Consider the following 17077-nt stretch of genomic DNA (forward strand, 5'->3'; position numbering starts at 1 on the left):
TGATTTCTTGATGCTAATACAGCCTTCATCTGTGAAACAGTATAAAGTATCAGTGGATTGGAAGTGAAGTGAAAATAATAATCATTGCACTGACGTACACAGACTTGCTTTACAATATGATTCCCTAAAGCCAAAAGAGCCCTTTTCAAGCCTTTGCTATGCTCTGCGGGAGACTCACAGACCTGGTGAAAGACCTACAGGGTGGTTTTAAGGATCTTCTCTGGCACAGCTTTCCACCTGTCCCTCTGCTTTCACAGTTCTTACCTGTTCTCACGTTCTGAATCTGATATCTTGTCGAGTGAGGATTTGAGGTAATGGCTTGGGCTGACAGCTGCAGCAGCTAAGCAACCAGTATGCATGCCCTCATCTCCAGGTGAGAGGCAGCTCAGGCAGCTGGAAATTAATAATACCTTAAGCCACTCCAACTCTGTACAGCTGAGATTGTGAGCCACAGCCCTCAGACACAAGCACCATTGTGTGCTGAGACAGATGGTCTAAGCACCGCTGAGCTGAGAATGCTTCCTGTGAGGTGCCTGGCACGATGAGTTTGTCCTGAAGAAGGCAAGAATTAAGCACAGGCAGGGCTGTGCTGGGGCAGTGAGACACCATAATGCTCTTTCTTCAAGACAGAATAAATCATGGTCAAGTTCTTTGGCTGCATAAATAGAAAAAAAGATGGAGTCCCTGAAAAGGAGTATATGTGTGTGTGCATTCAAGTCATGTGCTTTTGGGGTAGCAAAAGTATTTACCATTACATTATGAGGAAAGAGTGGAAATACACTGTATAGCTCAAATTATCTTGTTCTGCAGTTCAACTCTGCTACCAAAGCAAAATGCACTTGAGTAGTTTACTCAGAGCTGAAACCTTAATGCAGGACTTGTCTGTGGAAAGACAGATAATATTAACGACTCTTTCTCGCCACATTTGTTTATGTTTTGTTTTGCTTTGGTTTTTGCAGTGGTGGTCGCAAAATTACTACAACTGGTAGAAATTTTAATGTAGTGGACAGTGTGATTATTTCAGATGACCAGAGATCAAACCTCACAGTAAGTCTGAATGTCCTTTATAATACCAAGTAGAGGTCCCTTGATGCATTAGATTGTTTTTCTAATTTTGAGGAGAGGAGACTTCAGTAATTTCCAACCACTTGCACAGACATGTCAGTCACCCTGCTGAAATAAATATGACCACTTACAGGATTAGAGTTATACACATTCTTAGTACAGAATCACAAATACACATAAGCTGCTCTCCTGCATAATTCTCTGAGCTTTTTTTATGGTCTAGGGACTTGCTCCAAGTCTGTCCTTTATGAGTCTCCCTAGTCTCCACATATGGGTGGGTTGGAGGAGGGGGTGCTATACTTCCCTCTGGCTCTGTGCTGAAAGTCCAAATGGTACCGCTGCCTCAATGAGGGGCAGCAGGCTGGAGCTGATATTGGAGTGAAACTCTTTATCCAAGGTTATGAGGAGGTAAGCACGTTGTTGACTCTTGCAACACAGAGACCAGAACACAGCAGCATCACCCAGTGCAGTAAGCAATGACCCAATGCTATAATAACTGTAGCAACCCCCTCTCTCAGAGTTAAGTTAGAAAGAGCAAATGCCTAGGAGTGCTGGAGGGCTTGTCTTACTCTTCTCTTGTCACCTGCATTGAGGGAAAGAAGGAGAACTCTTTGTCACAGTTCCTGTCTCATTGCAGGAAATAGTTACCTTAGCAATGAGCAATCAGCCTTAAAGCAGTGTGCAGTGTGTGACAAATGCACTTAAAGGTAGACATGAACTCAACACAGAAATTTTTTCAGGTGCTCTGCATGCAGCCCTGATCTCAGAGAAGAGGCTTAGGAGGTAGCTGTGTGAAGCCAGGAAGACATTAAAATGAGTTTGAGTGCCTCTGTTTGTGTTTGTACCCACTGTTGAGTATATAATGACTGTTAGAGTTTTGCTATTGCATTTCTAGGTCTCTAGATGTCCAGGAAATGCATCTGAATATCATTATTTAACACCAAGCCTGAGCCATGCAACAGAGGGTAAAGTTGTTGATATGATGTTAAAAGTGGATACTACCTTTATACCATGTGTCAAATTGCACTATCACCCAGACCCAGTGTTTATTAACTACCAGCTGCATACTGAACTGGATCCTGATCTGGAATTAAAGATATATGTAAGTTTCAAAATAATAAACTACAGTACCTAATTTAAAATAGTGCTTGGAGATAATTTTTTTTTCTTACTGCATTTAGTGACTAATAATTGCCTTCAATTTTTTCCCTCTAGAAAGAAAATGATAACTTGAATATTTCTAAAACAGAGGTAGAGGTTTATCTATCATATATGACTGGTGCACAGACCAAAAAGATATGGTTCAATGTCCAAAATATTACCAAAAAGCCAGATCGTAGCACCATACTGTGCAAATTCAAAAGGGAAGGAACTGACAAGATTGACTTCTCCACAGTGAAAGTTTTTGTAAGTAGAAATCCCTTTTGTTGTAATTCAGTAGCGTTTGACTGTTTATACAAGAGTAGTGAAATGTATCATTAATGATGCCACGGTACTTGGTGTAGCCGTTTTCTTCCTCACACCTAAACATGCCTGCCTAGCTTAGGTACCACCGGGTTCATTTTCTGTGGGGTGTTGTCAGAGGTAAGCTTTGCAGTCAGAGCTGAACTCGCTACTGCTGAACTCCAGGAGAGCAGTAGCTTGTCACACCTCTTATCTGCAGAACAGACATCATTGGAACAGCATCACTGTTCATGAGAAAAAAGATTGTGTTCTCCCAGTCATCTTTTCCTACTAAAGTAGGTAAGGATCTGTCTCAGGGATCACCAATGAGACAGAAGGCATTTCTGGATGAAAAAGGAGGTGAAATTCAGTGTGCACTGGGAAAGCTGAAATGCTTTGAGCATGTGGCACAAAGCCAGGCCCAAATGTAAGGACATTAGCATGGATGTCAAAGCTGAATTGCAGCTTAAGATATTTGCTCCATGAAAAAGATGATGATACAAATTTTTTAAAATTCTATGATTACAATTTAAGAAGGAGAAAAATTATGTCAGACTCTTATTGCAGTGTGTGGTGGTATAAAACTGAAATAACTCTATTGACTTAAAGGCATATGGCTCATAGTAAAGATTAACAAAGCTCTTCTTGATTTTTTATCACTTTTAACTGATCCCCCATCTGTGGATCCTGCCGTCTGAGCCAGTTATGGCATGGAAAAGCCTTTCCGAATTTGGTGTTGCATTTAAAAATCAGTGTTGCCCTGCTCTGTCACATGCTCATCCTGCAGACTTCATAGAAGTGACTGTGATAGAAAGGTCACCACTTTACTAAAGCAAATTAAATTCAATAGTTGACATGTAACATTGCAGTTCTAGTATCTTAACATTTTTTTTCCAAAATAAGAAAAATATAGCAGTAGCAAATCTTCACAATTTTAAAAACCTTATGAGTAGATCATCATAGAAAAAGTGGGACCACTGGAAAAAGGATAAGATGAGTATAAAATCTAAGTTTGACTCAAGAATAAATGTATCTCTGGCCTTAGTTTTCCAGGAGAAAGAAGATACTGAGTGTGGGTTCAAAGACAGAATGATCAGTCTGCATGAAGGTGTCAGAGAAGAAAATGCCATTCTTGTGACAGAAGGAAGATTCAGATAGATGATAGAGCTCAAGACAGCAGGAACAGGATCATTCCCATTGTAACACTGAGGGAAAACTGACACATTACACTGTAGGCTTACAAGGAAAGATTTTAAATAAAACAATAGTCAGGAGATGTACTGTATGACTAGAGAGCGGCAAATAAAAATCCAGTATTTTAAGTTGGATAAAAAAACCCAACCCCTAGGCAAATGGAGGCTTACTGATTTAATCCTAGCTCTATGTAACACTTTATAATGTATTCTGAATTGCTCATGAAAGACCTGGAGGTACGTGGAAAATGGGATAATTGTCAAAATCCTTTTAATGAAAGCAGATCATGCTAGATATCTTTATTTTTGAAGATGAGTGATTTCCTCAACAACAAAAAAGCTATAGATCACATGTACCTGGAAGTCATTCAGTAAACTATTTAACATGGTGATTATGAGGGCGCCAGGGGTTAGAAAAACCAGATGCTGTGTGTGGGGAGCTGACTCTGGGCAATGCTGATATTCCTACAGATATTCTTTAATATCACCACTGACTTGAACACAAAAATAAGGTATGTGCTAGTAACACTTGCTGACGACATAAAGCTCAGAGTCATTACCCATCCAAAGAAGGTTTTATAATGTCATGTGGAAAAATGAAATTAATTTAGGAATAGGAATTGGATTAATTCAGATGTACCTTACATAGTCTGTGATTCATAAGCAAGAAAAATGATAAGGAAAGAAATGAGACCAATATATAGGAAGATAATGGTGAAGAATAAAGATAATTGAAATTAATTAAGTGAATGCTTTGTCTCAGTTTTCAATAAACAAGGAAAAGTGAAAGAAATTTCTGCTTTAGGAGGTCTGCAGCTGGACATGACAAGTCTAGAAAAGTGGAAGTATTAGTCATAGGATGGGTAGAGTATTTAGCCAGTAATGCTGAATGCTTTGAGCCTTGGAAAAGGCTAATGGGATCCTAGGAAGGTGCAGACCAAAAGAATTTTGCATAGGAACTGTTGAAACATAGAAACATCAGAGGAAAAAGTAACATTTGATGAAGGAAATAGATCTGCTTTGTCTCCTGTTCCTTGCAGCCCTGGAAATATAAAGGCTGTGTCTTTCCAGCCCTGTGGGGTTATTTTGCTTGCTTGTGTCTGTATAGCTGTGATGTGAGTATCCATTTGGCAGTCTGCAGCTGCCCTGGCTGCTCACCTCCTGTGACAAGCCACTGATTGCAATCACCAGATCTCTGCCTTCCCTGCTGTAACCCAAAATAATTTCAACTCAACCCTCCTTTTCAATTATCTCTAGCTCATTTCTATCCCTGGCACTTGGTGGTATTCTTTTTATATGCCAAAACATATTTTTGTTTCTAGCCTGTTTATAGTTTTAGCTACCCTTTATTTATGTGCTTTTGCAGATCCTCTTTCAGATCCGTCTTTGTGAAATTTCTTCTGCCATAATTATCAGTGGTAAATGCCTCAGTTTGGCATTTGGCAGACTTCAGCACTTTCATGTATCCCTAAGAATTAATGCCTGTCCTGCCTTTGACAAGCCCACGGCTGGGGGATGTTGTACACTGATTGTAATATGTACATGTTGTACATTTATCCTATGTCGCATTTTTTCTTAACAACCCTCAGGAACAATGTCCTACATAAAGAGGTTGAAACTTCCTCAGAGAAATAGGGAAGAGGGCTGTAGGCCAGGTGTCTCTGAAAAATTCTACTTCCCTCATTCTTATCTTTTCTGCTCAGCAGAGTAACACTGTGAGTGCAAACACATGCCTTCCTTGTTTCAAAATGCTTAGCAGTGACTCTGAGTGCATGAGCCACTTGGCCAGCTGGAGGTTAGTTCTTGCCTTTCATTTGAGGGCTCTAGTTTACAGCAAGAGCATGACAAAATTTGATGGTATGTAAGGACCTCTAAATTTTTTCATCATTGCTCTGTTAACCTACTTAAATATAAATACAGTAAAATTTAAGTTAATGTTGGTTTATATGCATTTTGCTGAACCTCTACTATCTTCCCAATAATCTACCGTTGTCCTTATGTGCCTTAAATACTTTTTTTTAATATGTTAAATGTCATTTTAAGCACTGATATAATGCCTGTCCTCTATTAACACAGCTATTGCTTTTTTTCAGGTTAAATTAGGAAATTTTGAGCATGAAGTCAAACCAACATCATCACACGTATATTTATATGTTCTCATTTTGCTACCTATTGTGGTGGGTGTCATTATAGGTAAGTACAATAATACATTATCAGCTTTTGATTTACTGAAGGGTATGATCATGACATAGGCACTATACTTAGGTGTCTGGAACTGTCACAAACAGTCTGGTGATTTTACCCTCTTCCCTGTAAGAGCGGACAAAATTAACTGTTCTGGTGGTGAAGTCTAAATTGTCAGACTGCAGCACATCACAAGCATGTTACAAGACAGTGTTTCTGTCTGTGCTGCTGGGATTACTCCCTTTCACTTCATGAAGCAAGCCACAGAACTGACATCCTTGTGTCACAGCTTGGTCCCTTCCAGCTGTCAGAGCTCAGCTACCCTCCTGTTCCTGGGGCAGATGTACCCTAACAAACTGCTTATCCTCAGTCACTGTTTGTGGTGTTTCTGCTCAGTCTCATTTGGATCATTCATGAATTTGTGGGTCATTACAAAACTGAAGGAGATTCTTGGTGCTCCCTTCTTTTTCTGAGTCTTTTTACCTGGTTATGTATTTGTTAAATTTCTATTTATTTTAATAAGTGTAGGGGATTGTTCATTTGGTTTATTCCTTTTTTTAAAAGTTAATTTTTAAAAGGAACCATATGTCATGCCTTCATTCTCTCTAAATAAGCTTTAGAAAAGTTAACATTTGGTAAGTGGATTTTCTGTTCAAAACAACTGTTTTTTGTGTTTAATCAGTGGTACCTTAAGTAGGTTGCTATTAGTAGAAGTGGTTGTCAGAGTCTGCATCTCACTATGCAGGCTGTATATAACGGGGTGCTGGATTTTCTAATAAAGTTGGATTGACAATTCAAGACCTTGTTAAAAGGAATGATTTTTCTAAAGATTGGGGTATATATAGATCCAGATAACTAGGGCTCTTGGGTACTAGACAGGGAAAACAATGAAATAGTAATTGTGCAAATATACATTAATCTTTTTGTTTCTTGATAATAGATTATGTCTTGTATAGTAGTTTTCTGTTCTGAGATTTCTGTACTCAGAGTCTCTTTTTCTTCCTTTTTAGCGGCATTCATAGTTACCAGATACAAATCCAAAGAGTTAACTCGTAAACAGAGTCAGCAACTTGAACTGCTGGAATATGAGATTCGTAAGGAAATACGTGAGGGTAGGTCTGCCACATATTTTCTGAACTGAAACTGTCAAAAAGCTCACATTATATAAACATTGTCATTTTGTAGCTGTTAGAATATTTTTCTGTTGTATCAGAGCTCCTGTTTAATATTTTATGCACTGCTGTAGCAGATAGCACTAGGCTAATAGGATTGCATGTAGTATTTCCTTCAACAAAAAAGCAGGTTGCTACTTTCCAGCTCATAAGAGCTTCAGCTGTAAAAACAACCCCTCTTCTCTGAAAATTGTTTTTGAAGGGGTATCTAATGGGGCCAAGTTATAATTGTGAAGCTGATTATGTGTCAACTAAACTAACTCTGGGTGGGGATGGGGGGTGCTTTTTCAGGATTTGCTGAACTGCAGATGGATGAATTAGATGTGGTGGATAGTTTTGGAACGGTTCCCTTCCTTGACTACAAACATTTCGCTCTTAGAACTTTCTTTCCAGAGGTAAATATTTACAAGTCTTTCAGTTGTCAGCTCTGACTAATAGTAAAAAAATTAAGGAAGGTCAGGATCAAATAACTAAAGAAAATACTACACAGTAATTGCAATTATTTCTCACAAGAAACATTTTAAAATCAAGAATTACCAAAGAACACTTAAAGCTGTATATCTCTATATTAGCCAAGCCTTTGTGCTGTAGCTAAAGCAATATTCTTGAATTTTCAAGGGTTGTGTGTGTATCCATTCCTTTTTGTTCAGCCTCACTGAGCTGCTTGCCTTTCAGGCCATCTTAACTAAGCTATAATTTATCCATTGCTTTCTTTGTTCCCATGCTTTCATTTCCAATGCTATAGCTAATTAAAGTAACAGTCAGGCTAGCTAACAGGCTAGCTAACATCATGACACTTCCCAATTAGACTTGTGGGATGAAGAAATGGCTCTAAGATGGTGCTGACTTTCTACACCAAGGTGCTGACAGAAATGGTAAGATGTTGATTCAAAGGGGTGCAGCTCAAATGCTTAGAAATGACATAAGTAGTTAAGTGTTTTCCAGTTTAGAGGCAGACATTTTCAGTGTTCACTAAGGCAGTTTCTGCCATTGCATCAGATGACCAAAGAGGTGTTCTCTTGAATGTTTTACTTCTCTTACTATTTTTTTTGCCCGTGTGGCGCCTTATTAGGCTGATAAGTGCCTTTGCCACAGCTTTCAATATTACATTGTGATGATAACCAGTGCTTACAAGCATTATCCAATTGGCAGCAGCTGTGATCTCAGTTGGTGATATTTTCATGTATGACTGACACCAGTAAGTAGAAACTTGGTTAGTTTACGGCATAAATTGTATGGATGTGAATTACCTACCAGGCTTCATGTATTACTCATCACTGCTGCAGCCAACTCTTGCACTCTTGTCTGCACAGTGCTTCACTTTATTGCTGTTTGTGATCCTAGCAAAGGCTCATTGTGATAAAGTTAAATACATGTGATAGTGCAGAATCAGGGCCTTTGGTTTTTGTACAACGCCAGATACCAGACAGCAAAGCAGAATAATACTTAGCAATTACATATGCAAAATCTCTATATAATTTGAGTCCAGTTCTCACACCAAAGGATGCTGGGAATATCTCTGCTGGTCCTACTGTTATGCTGCCAGCCTAATTTTTAGAGGGTCTCCCGGTGGTTTAAGAAAGTGGAAAAGAAACTTTACTTCCTGCATCTCTTTCCTTTCTGCTTGTTTTGTTGCCAGGTATATTAACATTAAAATAGCATCTTTTATATGCTATATAAATTCTTAAGAATATACCTTTTTCTATACTTTCCCATGTCAAAACAGTAATAGTCTGTAGAAGCCAGCTCACTGGAAATGCTGTGCTCTATGCAAATAAAAAGTTAAGGAAAAAAAGGAATAAAATTTGCCACTCTGCTGCAGTCTGTAAGGTAAAAATGGGAAGGGCCCCTGTTTTGCCTTGGTGAGTCTCATGCCACTGCAGATCCTGGAAATTATTTCAGTTGGATTTTGTTTTGTCTCAGTTTGAAATATTTATCCCACAAAGGTACACTTGCTACTGTTAGCTCTCTACAAATATACGGTGTCAGGCAAGTTACTTAAAATGTTGTATACCAATTTATTCTGCTAAGTACTTACTGTTTACATTGCAAGAGTGTCCAAACATGCTTTGTGCTGTATTAATGTAGCAGAAAAGCAGTCCTCCACTGGACAAATATTATAGAAGAACAGAAAAGCCAGTGGGGTATATATTGCAACTGAGTGTCAGAAGGGTTGACAGAAGGGTCAAAGTGACAAACCACCACTTCCTTCACTAACCACATCTGTTTGAATGATGTCCATTTTGCGCTCTTTGTGCCCTCCAGTGTGATTGATGGGCTTTGTCTCATCCAATCTAAGCTGTTTAAGCATTGAAGCTGTTGACTGAGCATCTTCTGTAGTCAGTGAGGAGATGGGCAGCTCAGGAAAGCAATTCGTCCCATTTGTCTGAGGCATCTCCCTTAGGATGGGACAAGTTGCTTAAAGAGAGACTCCCATACCTAAAATGAAGAGTGATCAACCCCATCTTTGTTCTGAGAATGTTGCTTCCCACTGATTCAGTTTTCTATATTTGATCTGGCTTAATAGCTTTTAATGCTTGTAGGTTTTAAATGGATATTATATATATTCTTTAAATGTTCTTGATGCTAAGCCTGATTTTTGCTTTGCTTGTTGAATTTGTCTTATTATTTATGTTTCCCCTCAATTTCACACATTGTTTGGTTCAATGCTCCAGTCCTTGTTCCTTGTTCACAGACATTTTTAACCTTCAATACAGTTCTGGTTCTTTCACTGTACATGTGCTTGTGTGTGTCTTTTGTTGGTAGTTGATGTTAGGGTTGCTAAAGGAGAAATGGAAATAACGAGTGGAGGAAAAGGAAGAAGAGTTTGGTAGGGTAGAATAGAGCAGGAGAAATGAGGAAAGGAAGGGATGAACAATCAGGTATGTAGATGAAAAATTAGATGTAATATGCCAGTGTGTGCTCACAGCCCAAAGTCAGTCATACACAGGGCTGCATCAAAAAGAAGTGTAGCCAGCAGGCTGAGGGAGGTGATTCTCCCTCTCTGCCCTGTGAGACCCCACCTGGAGCACTGCATCCTGCTCTGAGATTCCCCAGCACTTGTTAGAGCAGGTCCAGAGGAGCATGATGAAAATGCTCAGAAGGTTGAGACACCTTTTCTATGAAGTATACCTGAGCCAGCTGTGATTGTTCAACCTTCAGACAGGAAGGTAGCCTTTCAATTAAAATGGGGCTTATAAGAAAGATAGAAACAGACTTTCTACTGGGGCCTGTAGCAATAGGACAAGGGCTAAACATTTTAAACTGAAAGAGGATAAACTTAAATTGAACATGAGGAAGAAATTTCTTATGATGATGGTGATCTGGACCCTGAAACAGGTTGTCCAGAGCAGTTGTAGGTGCCCCATCCCTGGAAATGTTCAGTGCTAGATTGGATGGGGATTTATGTAGCCTGGCCCAGTAACCCTACCCATGGCAGTGGGGTTGGAACTAGATGATTATTAAGGTCCCTTATGTCCCAAACCATTCTGTGATGCTGTAAGTAAACTAGGGGCTACCAGCATGACAGGGAAAGCGTGTAACAGTAAAAGCTGTAGATCTCTTGCTCAAGAGTAATTGACAAGTTGTTTGAGAACTGGGGCCTTGCTTTTGTGTGAGAGCTTTTGCTAGGACTGGATACATGGTGGCACCTGTGCCTAAGTGGAGACTGCCAGCATGGACCCCCTGGCAAGTTCATTAGTGAATATTCATGGAGTGCCTTAAATTAATGGAAGCAGATGAGCTCAAGTGTCACTTTGTTAACGGCAGCCCTGTATACCAAAGGCTATCCCTGGCAGCCAGGAAGGATGCAGCCTGCAGCACCCCTTCCACACCAGCACATTTGCAGATGACAGTGACACACAGCTCTTCCTGGGGAGCACTGGTTGACTGCTCTGCTAGTGCAGCACAGCAGCATCAAGTCACACACACGGCACATTGAAGATGATAGCATGTAATTTTTTGAGAATTCATTTTCCATTGAGCTTTGGCAGCACCTTTGCAGAAGTTACTGTGTAGAGTTTTTATATTGTATCTGTTAGAAGTTGACATTTCCATTGTTTTGTTTTGTTTCAAGTAGTATCAGGAACATGCTTGGCGTGATAAACAGACATGTTAGAAACTTTTGGTGTACTTATGAATGATAAATATCCCCTTATATTTTAGTCAGGAGGCTTTGCATCCATCTTCAGTGAAGAAATGCCACAGGTAAGCTGATGTAGTGTGATATGCCTTCATTATTTTTTTTTCAAGAATGATTGTATCCCTTCTCTCAGTGTTGTCCTAGAACAACACATCAGGCTGCATTTTCAGTATGTTCTCTTTCCTCCATAAGGAGGGTTACATAGATTTTTATGTAAAAGGAGTTTGAAGTGTAAGGTGCTGTTATTCAGTGTGTATTTGACTTACTTAGATAAAACAGAATTTCATCATGGGAAGTGATGGGCAAACTTAACTATTGGCATTGCTTTGTGTCGAGGGCAGAAAATGTATGCTCTGAACGTGTATATTCTGTGGCGTACACAAACATAAATGCATTTTTGGTAAAATCCTGAGATACCTTAAATAAATGCAAAATTCCCACTGATTTAAATGAGGACAGGATCTTATCCCATATGTTTCTTTCCATTTTTTATGAACATTAAGAATCCATCATAGCTGAACTACAGTTTGCTTATTTTTGTTTAACTATTCCAGAGCAGAGACCAAACGAGCAAGGATGAAAGCTTCAACATGTTGCATGCTTTAATTTGTAACAAGAACTTTCTTGTTACTCTCATTCACACCCTTGAAAAGCAGAAAAATTTCTCTGTGAAAGACAGGTATAGTATGATTATGCTTATCATCTTCAAGAAAAAGAATTAGCAGGAAAAAACAACATGGGTTTTAGCACACAAATGTATTTGCTACTTTTTTCAAAACAAGCTTGCAGTACTCTGGAGCATTTTTCCTTCTCCATCTGTACTCACTGAGGAAGAAAAAACATTGCCATTAAAACAAGCAATTAAAGAGAAATTGGAATGTTTGTACATATAAACAAAGAGGCAAAGGAGCAGGAAAGCTCAGTTCAAAACTGTAAACACTTCCTGCAGTTAGATCAACAGTTCTACAGTTTAGAAATGTTCTGTCACTGAAGCAGGTGTTGTTCTGCAAAATTAAATTTAGAGACACACATTGTGTGTTTAAAAAATAATCACAAGAGCAGATGGACTTGCATTTTTTATATTTTTGTAGGGAACAGTGGACACCTTATGTGCCTGAGGAGGAAGAACTTAGGATATGCACTGCACTAAAATATGTTTAATTTATTAAAGATTACTTGAAAGAGAAATTCCAGAATTATGGCATTCTTTTTTTCTTCCTACAGGTGCTTGTTTGCATCCTTCTTGACTATTGCATTGCAAACTAAGCTAGTTTATCTGACCCATATTTTGGAAGTATTGACAAGGGACTTGATGGAGCAATCAAGCAATGTGCAGCCTAAGCTCCTGCTCAGACGAACTGAATCTGTGGTAGAAAAATTGCTGACAAACTGGATGTCTGTCTGCCTTTCTGGATTTCTTCGGGTACGTGTATATCTTCTCACTGCATAAGATATCCAGAGAGTTGCTTTAATTGATTTTTTCCATAGGTGCTGTCAGAGGGGTCAGTTTAAATCATTCAGTCTAGCATTTTAACATTATGAGTGTGCACTCTTCTAGTTTAGGTGACTTAGCTGTTTAGTTGACTTTAGTGGAATGCAGGAAAAGAGCACATCTCCAAGCAATGATCGTGTCATGTATTTGGCCAAGATTTGGGTAATTTTGTAATTCCAGCATATCCTTTTCTCATAACAGACATTCTCTCACAGGTCCAGCCCAGTGAGATGTATTGCAATCATATTAAATGACTGATACACTTGATAAAATGCAGCGGTACCCATCTATGCAAGTTGCTGGAAAGAAATGGAGAAATTGAGATTTAAGGAATACCATCCTTTGGAAAACTAAACTTCTTTCCAAACCTTTCAACCTCCAAGCAGTATTGCAGATTTCAAGATCTAAATTACTTCAAATGAAAACAAAATAAGCATTTAGTTTCATTTTAATATTTGGTCTTTTTAGTAACTTGATAGCACTTTGTTCTTGGTTTCAGTGCTTCGTTACTCTTCCTGTTTCTCCTATCAATGTGATGCTATCACACTGTTGGTATCGTTCTCATCAGTGCTTGCGTTAATACAGCAGCAGAATTGTTTGAGGCTCAGCAGTTCACAGCGGTTTCCTGGAACTGAGGAGAGTGCCAAGGAACTGTCAGAGATATGTTTTCAATAAACCAGACATTTTTACAGAGCTGTGCTAGTGAGCTGCCTTAGCCAGGCTGCAGGAATGGTGTCACGTGGAACTAGAGATACATCCTTCCTTTCTCAGGTGCTTTCCTGAGCCCTGGGGTTTAGGCAGGAGAGGAAATCCCCGGGTTCATTTCCTCTTTTGCTGATACTCCAGGGTAAGTCCCACCAGCTTGCTCCCAAGGTATTTTTCAGAGACAAAAAGGGAGACACCAATTCAAAAGGAAACTAGTTGTTAGCTTGTTTTCTCAAAAGACTGAAAATGGAAGAAGTAGCTGAAGTATGCATGTGAACATGTGCATGTCTCACCCCCCACCCACTCTTTGGTGGAACTAGGAAGTGTCTGCCAGGTGGAGTAGGAGCAGCTTGTCTGTAGTGTGCTTGTGCACAGCAAGGAGCTGTGAGCTATCTTGCCACTCACTCCAGATGTCATTTGCTATTTGCATGAGACTTTCACACTGAAAAGCAAAAGATGGAGCTTAAACAAATAACTAGATAAATCTGCTTGGAGGGATTTTCTTTAATAATTGCAAGATAATGAGTTACTTAAAAGGAAATAACACCATTTGTTACACTTGATTTTTTTCTAGTTATTCATGCTCATTTAATGATTACAAAAATAAATGTTTCTTGTATTTTTCTCCTGTCCTAGGAGACAATTGGTGAACCTTTCTATTTGTTGGTGACAACCCTCAATCAGAGGATAAACAAAGGACCCGTTGACGCAATAACTTGCAAAGCTCTGTACACTCTTAACGAAGACTGGCTTCTGTGGCAAGTGTCTGAATTCAAAACAGTGGTATGTTTGCTAGCTTGTGTTCCCTTCAGGCATGGACAGCTGTAATGTTTTCTCTGTTTCTAAGAAGCTAAAATAAGGCTCTTAAGACACTAAGCTAGTGGTTAAGTGCCCAGACACTAAAATTATTATTGCTGACAAAGTTTCCAAACATGCTAAGAGTTTAGCTAGCTGGTGTTTCTCTGATATACATTTCACAAATAGCACTTACTCCTCACTTCACAGCATGCATTAATCACCAAAGAGTAGGTTTAATGAAGTCTCGGGATATTAAAAAATCTTTCTTATTTTAAAGTATACTACAAAAATATAAACATGCTTAGAATTTAAACTAAACTACACTTTATGAATGAATGAAAGACTGGAATGCAGAGGGTTTATTTTTCCTACTGTGTTTACTTGTGACTAATCTTCAGACAATGATTTGCTGTGGGTTTCCATATTATTAGCACCAAATAATCTTCAAACTAGCAATTTTACATCATGGTGGATTTTACTTAGTTGCTTGGTTAAAAACAAGATATCTAGGAAGTCTAGCTGAGCTTCTGAACTTTACCATAGATTTTTTTTGCATAAGAAAGTACCTAAGAAGTATTTCCTGTTTTCCAGTTGCACCCAAACATCTTTGAAAGCTGGAGTTTCATTACTGATTGTCATTGTGACACTGAGATGAGAAGGGATAGCAGGATTATTGCACTTTGGAGCATGTAAAAATTGTGGCTTTTAGGGCAGGAAGTCTGGAAAGGGTTTTCAGAATAACCAGAGCACGCTTCTGCTCCAGAGTTTCCAAGTGATTTTAGATCTGAGAACTATAAAATGTGTATTTTCAGGTTTTTTTGTAGCTTCCTTGCTTCTCAACTCTGACTGGAAGTGCTGCTGAACAGTGGTCTTCATACCTTGTGAGCAGAAATTGGCAGGCAGCAATGGCCACGGCAAGGAGAGTTCAAGTGCTGCCCTTTCAGTCCTTTTCAGAGCCCATGGGCTAAGTCTCTGGTAGGGCTGAAGTTTTCAGGTCTGCTTGACTTCTGTTTTGAAGCAGGAACTTGGAGGTGCTAAGATGCCATATACTGGAGTACACTACATGACCCTGGAAAATTTGGGTGGCCAGCAGTCCATTGGACTTTCTCATTGGCCACATAGGAAGCTTACTGAAATGGCAACATTTCTGTGAGTCATTTATGAATTGTCATTTTCTAATGAAAGCTTCAAACTTTCAACCAGTAGTCAAATCTTCTTATTACAAAGCTGTTGTTAGAGGCTGCATTTGAAGGTACTTCAAGCTAAGTTACCAGAGTGTGCCTTTGGAAAGGAAGTTTGTGGCTAAAAATCAAATACATAATCCAAGATCTTTGGTTTCCTTGTTTGCGTGCTGCATTCTGGCATGTATTTGAATAAATTTAATTGTATTGCTGTGTGTATCCATAGGATACAATTGTATTGCTGTATGTATCCATAGGTTGCAACACGCAGTGGTGATGCAGAGCATTTTCAAGCAAGCTCAATATGCCTGTTACTAGCAGACTGCACAGAAACATTTTCTTATTTATTGCACACATTCAAATTGAGAGCCCCTTGGGGGGGATAGCTGACTCTGAAGCTGCTGAAGAACCTTAAATGCTTTTTCTAGAGCTACTTCTATGCACACAGTCACTGATAGGGTCTTGTGGTCAGGCTGCAGTGGAGAAAAGGTAAGTGTTCTGAAGGACTTGCTCTGCTGGGGAGCTCTCTGCAGATGGATGAGGAAATGAGAGCCTACAGCCCTTCTTGAAACTTGTTTTCTGCCACTGTACTTTGTATTCCTGCTTTTGAATAGGAGATAATGATGCAGCTATAGGGTTAATATGGATCAGCTTTCCCGTTTAGGTTCATCGTTCTTTGGGCTTAGCTGAGAAGTGCTGAATGTTCCCTTTAAAACCCCCTGAATGTTTCCTTTAAAACCATCACAAAAGGAGAGAAGACTACTGCAATAAAATTGCAGTGATGAAATTAAAGGACTGTAGTTCTGCCTGGACTGAGAAACAGTTTTGTTTGGTGGTTTATCTGAGATTTATGCTGGAAGCTGAAACTGTGCTGTGAAGAGACTTAGGTGGAGGCTTTCTGGGCTGGGGAAGCAAGCCAGCTGTGCACATTCTCCTTTCAAAAATAGCATTTAACAGGAGGCTAAAGAGAAAGTAGTCAGTTTTCTTCTCTCACTAACATCACTTGAGATGCACTACATTGACGTGCAGGACCTGTAAGCTTACAGACTGGGAACCAAGTGTTTTCTCCTTACTGTGTAAGAATATTTCTGCCTAAAGGATTGCAGGTTTTGTTTTCTAAATGGAATAAATTCTGATCTGAATTTTCAAGTGCACTTGTACAGCTGCTCACTGCAGTTACATTCTGAGTCTTGCAGTATTTTGTTGGTATTTTGGTTTTCCCCTTTCCTCAGCCCTACAATAGCAGTACATTAAAATCTACCTCTCCAGAGCAAAGCATAAAAAAAAAAATACAGCCAAAAAGAGGGTTATAGAGACGGTGAAGCAAATCTGCAGACATTTGGTGTCCAGATTTTTTTAAGCTGTGTTGGCATGTGAAGATACAGGGATATATCTGGTAGGGAGTTCAATTCTCAAATCAGTAACAGGGTACAAGCAAGGGTGTAGGTGCTCTGCATGAGAATCTCTCCTTTCAAGATTGGGAGTTCAGTTCCAAACCAGTAAAAGCAGGATGTAGACAGGCTTCTAAAAATCAGGGCGAGTTCCACAGATCAGGAGAGGTTTTTTAACATTCAGGCCATTTGTAACCATTAAAAAAAAGAGAACTTAGAAATGTGTCGTGTTTGAATTGCATTAGAGCTGTTCCCTGGCAGGGCCCCATGCTTTTTTTTAAAAGGCCATAGACCTTGGATCACCCAACACCC

General features: G+C 39.3%; 1 protein-coding gene across 2 annotated transcripts in view; it reads left to right on the plus strand.

The window, feature by feature from the left end:
* PLXNC1 (plexin C1) overlaps positions 1–17077 on the plus strand; it is a 70226-nt gene that overhangs the window by 32154 nt on the left and 20995 nt on the right. The window contains exons 12-21 of one of the 2 annotated variants that reach the window (XM_021527984.3): positions 960–1047; positions 1961–2167; positions 2281–2472; positions 5795–5894; positions 6896–6997; positions 7349–7452; positions 11222–11263; positions 11753–11877; positions 12423–12621; positions 14032–14178. In XM_021527984.3, the coding sequence (XP_021383659.2) occupies positions 960–1047; positions 1961–2167; positions 2281–2472; positions 5795–5894; positions 6896–6997; positions 7349–7452; positions 11222–11263; positions 11753–11877; positions 12423–12621; positions 14032–14178 (1306 nt within the window). The remainder of the gene's footprint in view (positions 1–959; positions 1048–1960; positions 2168–2280; positions 2473–5794; positions 5895–6895; positions 6998–7348; positions 7453–11221; positions 11264–11752; positions 11878–12422; positions 12622–14031; positions 14179–17077) is intronic. The other variant, XM_077783558.1, reaches the window with a different exon arrangement.

This window comes from Lonchura striata, chromosome 5, assembly GCF_046129695.1.
Source record: "Lonchura striata isolate bLonStr1 chromosome 5, bLonStr1.mat, whole genome shotgun sequence".
NCBI classification, from domain to species: domain Eukaryota; kingdom Metazoa; phylum Chordata; class Aves; order Passeriformes; family Estrildidae; genus Lonchura; species Lonchura striata.